This window comes from Bubalus kerabau, chromosome 11 (genome assembly GCF_029407905.1).
Source record: "Bubalus kerabau isolate K-KA32 ecotype Philippines breed swamp buffalo chromosome 11, PCC_UOA_SB_1v2, whole genome shotgun sequence".
In the NCBI taxonomy this organism is placed as follows: Eukaryota; Metazoa; Chordata; class Mammalia; order Artiodactyla; family Bovidae; genus Bubalus; species Bubalus kerabau.
In genome coordinates, this window is record NC_073634.1 from 83,060,701 (window position 1) to 83,069,986 (window position 9,286).

The 9,286-nt window shown below is 41.1% G+C and overlaps 1 protein-coding gene across 1 annotated transcript; it reads left to right on the forward strand.

The window, feature by feature from the left end:
• The first annotated feature begins 1,417 nt into the window (after nucleotides 1–1,417).
• On the forward strand, nucleotides 1,418–6,326 carry RDH14 (retinol dehydrogenase 14). The gene is made up of 2 exons (XM_055540878.1): nucleotides 1,418–1,922; nucleotides 5,276–6,326. Exons 1-2 carry the CDS (start codon nucleotides 1,530–1,532, stop codon nucleotides 5,891–5,893), a joined length of 1,011 nt encoding a protein of 336 aa, XP_055396853.1. The 5' UTR covers nucleotides 1,418–1,529; the 3' UTR covers nucleotides 5,894–6,326.
• Nucleotides 6,327–9,286: the final 2,960 nt, after the last annotated feature.

Consider the following 9,286-nt stretch of genomic DNA (forward strand, 5'->3'; position numbering starts at 1 on the left):
GAGAAAGGAAGAGAGAGAGGAAACATGTGCTCCTGGCTCAGTGAGTTGGAGAGGCAGCTTCAAGTTACAGGTAGGGTGGAATAAAGGCCTCCCTTTCAAGACTGTTGTTCCTGGTTCTCGTCCCATCTCTGAGCTCCATTCTCAGCACTCAATAAGAAACTACCTTCTGGCATCCTACCCATTTGCTCTTTGTATTAATATTATGCCTTTGGTTGCATGTTATATCCTTCCCAAATATAAGGAAGTGGAGGAGGGATTATCAAAATCATCTGTGGAGTATAGTTCAAATTATAAAAGTTGTGTGTCTCTTTTTTTCCTGAAGATTCTAGAATGGGGGCAGGCAGGGAGGTCTCTGTACCAGACAGTAGGCACCCTGAGGGCAGAAATAGGACCCTATTTCCTTGTGACTCCACAGGGCACTGGGCCTGGCACACACTAGATGGGTGAGTAGATAAATGTATTCCAGCTTAAGAGTAACTTGGCCTAAAGTTTGAAGTTTGCAGCTCAAAGATGTATCTCTGTGGCAATAGCCACCCCCACCTCCCTCATTTCTGAAGCATTTTACAATGTAAAAAACACTTTCACTTCCTTGTTACATTTAATATCCTCTGCAAACAGGAAAGAAGACACTTGTGGATGAGCCTGTTTGTAAGTCTATATGTACAGTAAGTCCAAGCTTTCCACAGTGTATCTCTCTCAGTGTCCCGTAAGACCATCTGAGGATGACTTTTTATACAGTGATCAATGCTAAATAGTCTTCCGTTCCCAGATCGTGGTCCCCAGATCAGCCGCATCAGAATCACCTGGGAACCTGTTAGAAATACAAAGTTCTCAGGTTCCATCTTGGCTTCTAATGAATTCGAAACGCTAGTGCCTGGGCCCTGAAATTTCTGTTTTTACATGTCCTGCGGGTGATTCCGATGCAACGCCGAAGTCTGAGAACCGCAGATCTATTCTGTTTCTAACTGATTCAGGCTGCTTAAGTTCTTAGCATCAGCTATGGGGGTGGGGGGGGTGGGGGGGGGGAGGGGAGCGTTTCCTCAGACTTCAGTTCTAAAGGGACCATCCTCCAGAGAATGAAGGTAAACTGAACTGAGGGTTAACAAGTCCCAGGTGTCCTAAACGGAAAACACAGTAAACTAGCCCTAAATTGTGGGATTTGTAAAGCAGCCTAAAAAGAGATTCGTAAGTTCAAAGTAGTCATTAGGCATCCCACAGGCAAGGCCACCACCACTCTGGGATTTCCGTGGGCAGTGGCCCCAGGAGCCTGAAAATCTAAGGACCTGCGGCCACCCTCCTCTAGCGATAGGAGCCCATTCCACCGAGGTACCACAAACGCCGGACTCTCTTAGCCAATCAGGTGCCCTCGGAAAAGAGACTACAAGTCCCAGCATGCCCCACGCCGCCTTCAGGAGACGACGAGCCGCGTGCCCAGTGTCCTTTGCGTACAGGTGGCCGGCTTTGGACCTGGCAAGCCGCGACCCCGGAAGTCCCGCGCAGGGGCCGGTGGGCCCTCGGCCCCGGCGGCTATGGCAGTGGCTACCGCGGCAGCATTACTGGCTGCACTAGGTGGGATCCTGTGGCTAGCCGCCCGGCGGTTTGTGGGGTCCAACGTCCAGCGGCTGCACCAAGGCGGGGACTCCGGCCTCATGCGCGGGAAGACCGTGCTGATCACGGGGGCAAACAGCGGCCTGGGCCGCGCCACAGCGGCCGAGCTGCTGCGCCTGGGGGCTCGAGTGATCATGGGCTGCCGGGACCGCGAGCGCGCCGAGGAGGCGGCGGGTCAGCTCCGTCGCGAGGTCTGCCCGGCGGCAGGCCCCGACTCGGGGCCCAACTCCGGCGGTGCCGGCGAGCTCGTCGTCAAGGAGTTGGACCTCGCCTCGCTGAGCTCCGTGCGCTCCTTCTGTCAGGAGATGCTCCAGGTGTGGGGCTTGGGGCACCTTCTGGAGATCCGCGACCGGCTATTGTGGGGGGTCTCGACGGCCAGGGCGGGGCCTGGAGGGCCGTGGGTTGAACGAGGAAAGGACCGCCCACAGTCGAGGGGGTGTGACCTTAGGAATGACCGAGGCCAGGAGTAGAAATGATCGAGTGATGGAGGCTGTTGGGGAATTGAAAGCTGGAAAAATTGGTAGGGCAGTCTTCTGTCTTCCAAAAATGTTGAGGGGGAAAAAAAGTGGACCCAAGAGGAAAATAAGCGAATTTCTGAACATTTCCTCTTGCCATGTGAGGACAGCCCAGAAGGAGACACGCCAGTTCTCTGAATTGTTTTTTTCCTGTGTCCCAAGTGACTCTTTTGCACTAAGCCATCTCTCAAAGAGCCTGAGAGCAGATAGGGGAGGTTGCTCGCCAGGGACTTTGGAGCAAGTCTTTTTTTTTTTAATTTTCCCCTGCTGGAGTAGGAAGTTGCTCTCTGCCACCAGTGAATTCTTGAGTAGTATCCTTAGTGGAGACTCTGGCCTAATTTCCAAATAGACTGGAGCTTGTAACGCCAGTGGTCATGTGCTCTAAATAGGGACCGAAATAAAAATATCATACCTAGTATTTATTGAAAATGCCTGTGTGCCAGGAGCTGTTCTAAGCATTTCAGATATATATATATATACTTCTAATTTTTAATGAAATTAAAGTGACTTTGGCTGCTATTGTCATCTGGTCCTCACTGTGACCCTGCAAAGTAGGCATTACTATCCCCATTTTGCATCGTAAGGCTTCTAAGGCATAGGTAGGCTAAGTAATTGGCCCAGGATCTCTCTAAAGCCCTTGCTTTTAACCCCTGTACTTCTTCTGTATGCCAGTGAGGCAGAGGATTTCTTTGTATAGATAGTAAATATTACACTGAAATGGATGTCCTCTGCTGAATTTGTGATAGAAGGGTTTCCTGCAGAGGTGACTTGCCAGAGGTCTTCAGAAGAGTGATGTCTAAAATTAGCTGGCATAAAAAAAAAGAGCCCATATGAAAAGAAGTCTCCTGGGTCTAGAACATAAGCTCCATACAGTTCTAATTTTTTCATGATGCCTTTGGGTCAAAACAAAAACTTAGTTAATTCATTAAGTAACTAGGTCCAAACAACCTGTTACTTATTTCTGTAACAATAGCTGTTTGGGAAAAAAAAATACACATAGCTGAAAGAAAAGATATTTTTATTTCATTTTTTAATAACCATAATTATCATAACCATAAGTATACAATTGGGAAATGTGCATCTGTTCACTGTACCAGCTTGTCGGAATCAGATTGGACTTTGCCACCCTCATTTCTGTTCTCTGCTGATTTTTAACATCGTACTTGCATTTATTACAACAACTGCTAAACACTCACCTTTGCAAAGATAGGACATCATCAGAAGGAATATAGAATATATTATATTGAATATATTCAATATAAAATGTTGAAGCTGTGCGCCACTTGGAGACTGTAGTTGAGATGTTGAGCAACATGTTGTTTTGTTTGCCTTGAAATTTTAAAACACTCCAGATCATCCTGAGAGTTCCTTGTGACTCTTAGGGTTCCTTAATGCACAGTTGGGGAGCTGTTACAGATCTAAAGAGGTTTGTTTCATTTTGTTTTTAGGACTAGTATTACATTATCAAGTAAAACAGGTTTAGAAAATAAGAAGTAATAGTTTATAAGAGATGTTGGAAGGATCAAAAATGGACCTTCCTATTCATTAAAGATGTAGATGGGGCAGCAGTGTATACTTACTCCTTGATACTATGGTTTTTTATTTGAAAAGTAAAGGCACTTGACAAACCAATGAAAAGTTAAGGAAATAAACAGATAACAAAGTTGTTGTCCTTCCTGCTAAGTATGTATTAAGTTCCTTCCTGGCTCTGAAGTTCAGTAGTTCAGTGACTGTAATCAGAATTCAAAAAAAAGGAAGTGTAAATTTCCCACAAGTTGGTATTCTTGGTATTTATCTCATTTATCTTCTAGAACTTAAAAAACAGTAAATGATAAAGTCTTAAAATACACAAGCCCAGCAAAGAATGATGGCTTAGAAATGATTAATACAGGAAACTCTTCCAAAGGATTACTGAAACGAACACTCCTTTCTTTCCCCCACGGGTGAACTTTTGCCTTCTTTTTGAAGTCGACTATTGGAAAAGCAAAAGGTGCTGAGACAGACAGAATGAGAAATAGTTAATCCTCTGACAGGTAGGCTCTGATAACAGTTGTGAAATTTAACACATTTTTCTTTTCATTTATGTTTGGCAAAAGGACCAGTAATATTTGAAATTTGACCTCAGATTTATATAATTGTGGGTCATCACTGTGTCTTTACACCTGGAACACGTATTTTTTTTTTTTTTTTCCCTCTGCCTATCAAAAGAGACAGAGGAACCAGGAAAGGATGAGGGAAAGCCACTTTACATTAAGTAAGAATGAAAAGACTTCCCTTTTGACAGTCTAAATTTTAGGACTTTAATCTGGAGGGATGCAGAAGGATATGATCAAACTGCAGAACTCTAACTGTATAGATCTTCTAAGTTGGGGACCCTTTGAAGCTTGAAAGCTTTTCATATAGGAAAAAAGAACTGAATTCTAAAATCATAATAGAGGTCAAAGGTGCTTGTTGGGTCTACCTCCTGTTAGTCTCCTTTTCTGTTACTGTGAGACTTGGTATATCTGATTCATGGTGGTGTTTCTGATATTTGTATAACTGTAATTTTTGTCTTAATGTTTCTTTGATCTATTCATGATGTTCTCTCCAGTCTTAATTTGTATCCCTGATGCTCTCTATTGCTTGGCCCAGTTGTAAGGAAACAACTTAAAGTTGCTCCATCTGCATGGTGCCTTTTACCTTTAGAAAACCAGAGTAAAGCAATCCTGACAGCCGTGGGAGTGAACAGTGCTGACCTGTCTTCTGCTATAGTTCCACTCGAGCTCACATTGGTTGTCTCACTTTGGTTTAAAAATCTCAATTAGGAAAGCAGTCTAGCTTACCAATTAAGAATAGGGCCACTGGTGTCAATCTCATCTTCAAATTTTTGTTTGCCACTGAGGAACCCTGTGATACTGGACAGATCACCTAACTTTAGTGCTTTCGTTTGCTTATAGAATTGTTAAGAGTAGATGATGATAACATGAAAAGCACAAGTCAGGCACCTCATAAGCACTCAAGTTTTCATCGTCTTTTTTTCTCAGTTGTTGAAAACTCATAGAGGCATTTTTTAGAATTTTAGTAGTTTGTGGGAATTTTTTTTTTTAATTTCATTTTAGGCACGCTTAAGGCCTGTGTTCCTAATTCTGCCATTCTCTTTTTGCCATTTGAAGGAAGAGCCTAGACTGGATGTGTTGATCAATAACGCTGGGGTCTTCCAGTGCCCTTATATGAAGACTGAAGATGGATTTGAGATGCAGTTTGGGGTGAACCATCTGGGACACTTCCTACTCACCAACCTTCTCCTTGGACTCCTCAAAAGTTCAGCTCCCAGCAGAATTGTGGTCGTTTCCTCTAAACTTTACAAATATGGAGACATCAACTTTGAAGACTTGAACAGTGAACAGAGCTATAATAAAAGCTTCTGTTACAGTCGGAGCAAACTGGCTAACATTCTTTTTACCAGAGAACTAGCCCGCCGCTTAGAAGGCACCAGCGTCACTGTGAATGTGTTACACCCTGGCATAGTGCGGACTAACCTCGGGAGGCACATACACATCCCACTGTTAGTCAGACCACTTTTCAATTTAGTGTCATGGGCTTTCTTCAAAACTCCAGAAGAGGGAGCCCAGACTGCAGTTTATTTGGCCTCTTCACCTGAGGTCGAAGGTGTTTCAGGGAGGTACTTTGGGGACTGTAAAGAAGAAGAACTGTTGCCCAAAGCTATGGATGAGTCTGTGGCGAGAAAACTTTGGGATATCAGTGAAGTAATGGTTGGCATATTAAAATAGGGATAAGGAATGGACGAGAGCTGTTTGGAAAACCGGATATCAGCCCTGTCTTTAGTCAGGAATGGTGTGTCTTGGATCCTTGCTGCTTGAAAATACAATTTTGGTTTTACAATAGTACTGCTAAGAGGTTCATAGAGGTATTTTTAAGTTACTAAGAAGTTATTATTTGGAGAGCATAAAATTTCCCAAAAGATGTTTTAAATATATATAATAAGCATATAAATAATTATGAGTGATATGTTTATGCATAGATTACAAATATTGAAGAATTTAATGACCTGAAATAGATACCTTGAGAAGTTTTTCACATACCTGTGAGTTTTATGGTATATTTAGTGTTAAATATCTTAATGATGATACTGGCTTTTGTGGGGAAATAATATGCCTGGTGTGAATGCACAATTCTTACTTGGAATAAATTTATTGATACAGATTCTTAATTGTGTTTTTCTTTAGAAGCTTCTTTGAAGTTAATCCTTTATCATATCACTAGCCTCTACTGATGGTATGGCCAGTGTATTTTCTTCCCACACATTTTGTGCACTGCTTTAAGAAGTAATATTTCTAAAATATTAAAATTTGAAGTATTATTTCTAAAATTTGAAGTATTATTCAAATATAGAAGCTGCGTGGGTAAACCAGATTATAGCAATGCTTTGAGAATGGAGTTCTCAAAGGCTTTTCCTGAAAGAAATTTGTGGAATTCAGTAGTTTATAAGCAATTTCCAGTTAAACTTTTTAATATACTTTTGAGACTCTCCCTGAACTGGCCACAGGCTTACCTTGTACTCTTCACTCAGCGCTGTCCAGTCGAATTTTCTGCAGTGAGGAAATAATTCTGTCTGCACTGTCCAATAAGACAGACTCTAGACACATGCGCTTACTGAGCACTTGAAATTTAGCAATTTAGTACACTAATTATTTGTTCACAACTCCAATTAGGCAGTTGGAATAGGAGTTATCCAAGGAAATATATTCTTACTAGATTTATTTCCTCAAGAACCAAGTATTGTACCTGATACACAGTACATATTGAATAATGGATTATGTATGAATAAATATTAAAATTAAGTAGGAATATTATAAGCATAAAAAATAATTTTAACTATTTGTTTTAACCATCTCATAATATTGGAAAAGTGAATTATGACAGTGAAGAATAGACTGAACTACACAGAATTTAATGACCATTTTGACCAGGAGCAGTCCTGACTGTAATATCTGGTTACCAGTATCAGTTCTTTTTAAAAAAGGCAGCATCTTGGCAGATGGTAGAGAAGGTCTGTTTCCTGTTAGGGCACTGGGTTGTGAATACGAGGAGCACTGAGTGTTTGTATTATCACAGGTGTGTCTTTGCAGGTGTAGTCATTATAGCTGCATTGTGTTCTTTGAAATGTATTTTTAAAAAATAATCCTAAAAAAGACCTGCTGAATTTAGAAATACGGGCAGGAAATACATCAGAATGCAACCTGGAAAAATGGAAGCTAATAAATCTGTCCTACACCTTGACTTCATTAAAAAGGAACCTTTTTTTTTTTTTTTTTTTTTTCAGTTAATACCATCTTTTCTGGCTGTATTTTGATACCTGATGCTTTTCAGGGGATTTGGGACTTTTTTGTAAGAGTTGAGCCTTTCAGAGTTCTTATTTGTGGCACCATAATAAAATTGGATATATTAACTTATCATGGAAAACTAGAAACTTGTCTGGAAACACCAACTATTCAGGTCAAATGAGCTGCCATTTGGAAGATGTCCTTCCCACTTGATGTTCAGTGGACTCAAGGACTAATCACTATAGTAGAACTAGTTAGATTTTGAAGATTATTTAAACCTTTTGCTTTCCTTTCCCCTTTCTGTTGACTCACTTCTATTTCACTGGACAAGGAAATAAGAAAAAGGCAGTTTTGTTACTGTGATACTCTTACCTTTAGCAAACTATTATTGAGATAAGCGTGTAACATGCCATACAATGGAATAATTGATTTGGAAACCCATTGTTTATTGACTTAATCTTTTGAAATGTTGATGTCTATTTCAAGCAGGTTATTCTGAAAAGGTGAGACTTCTGGGTCTTCTGCCTCAGCTTTGCTCAGAGTAACTATTTTATATAGTGGGATTCTAAGTAGTGTTTAATTAGGACAGTGGCCCCACTACTTAAATATACCACGACATTGGGTTTAATGAACAATTCTGTGACCTGAGGTTAAGTAACCATCTCTTCTGTTTTCTTGGCTCTGTCATTGAGACATGAATGCCTATTTTGGAGGATGGTTCAGTGAAGAAACCAACAGAGTAAAGAGTTTAACAAAATGCCTGCCACATGTTCATTTCCTCTTCCCAACGTACCTTATCACTGTAGTGTTAATCAGTTCAGTTCAGTTGCTCAGTTGGGTCTAACACTTTGCAACCCCATGGACTGCAGCACGCCAGGCTTCCCCATTCATCACCAACTCCTGGAGCTTGTTCAAACTCATGTCCATCAAGTTGGTGTTGCCATCCAACCATCTCATCCTCTGTCGTCCTGTCGTCCCCATACTGTTAATAGTAACTAGTTGAGTACACATAATGGGAAAAAAAAAAACCCTCTAAATCAAGAGCCAGCGAACTTTTTTTTTTTTAAAGGCTAGATTGGGTACTTCCCTGGTAGTCCAATGGATAAGATTCCACACTCCCAATGTAAGGGTCCCGGGTTTGATCCTCGGTTGGGTAATTAAGAGGCCACATACTGCAACTCAGCCCACACACAGCAACTAGAGAAGACCAAGCTGCAAAAAAGACTAAGCACAGTTAACATAAATAATTTTAAAACATAATTTAAAACAATTTTTTAAATAAAAAAGGCTAGATTATAAATACTTAAGGTTATTAAGCCACAGGTATATATTCTTTTTCTGCTACATATTCTTTTTTTTGACAATCCTTAAAAAATATAAAAACATTCTTGAATCACTCAGGCCATACTGTTGTACTTATGCAGCATCCGAATATATTCTTTTTGTTTTTAAGACACGGTGTAAGGCAGCAGCTCTCAAGTACACTGTTACTCCTATTTCTTAGTAAGGCTCATGTTGTTTCTCTTAATCATTCTCATCTCATTGGACTGTTTGCTTGCAGACCCAGGAAGTGGAGAGAGTATATTTTTCAAATCTCTCTGCGGCTCCAGATTCTGGTGTGAAGAATAGCAGTTATCTGCCTTCAGCTCCCTCTCTCACAAACCTGCTGGGCCTGGCCTGAGATCTAAGAGAACCTGTATTTAAATATTTAATTGATTCCAAATGTGCTAAGGAACACTGCAGTGAAGACATGTTCCTAATCACTCTTCAGGAGCTTGGCCCCACAGAAGGAGCTTCACATGTTTCCCAACCTTCCCTGGACAGCAGGCAGTTAAGTTA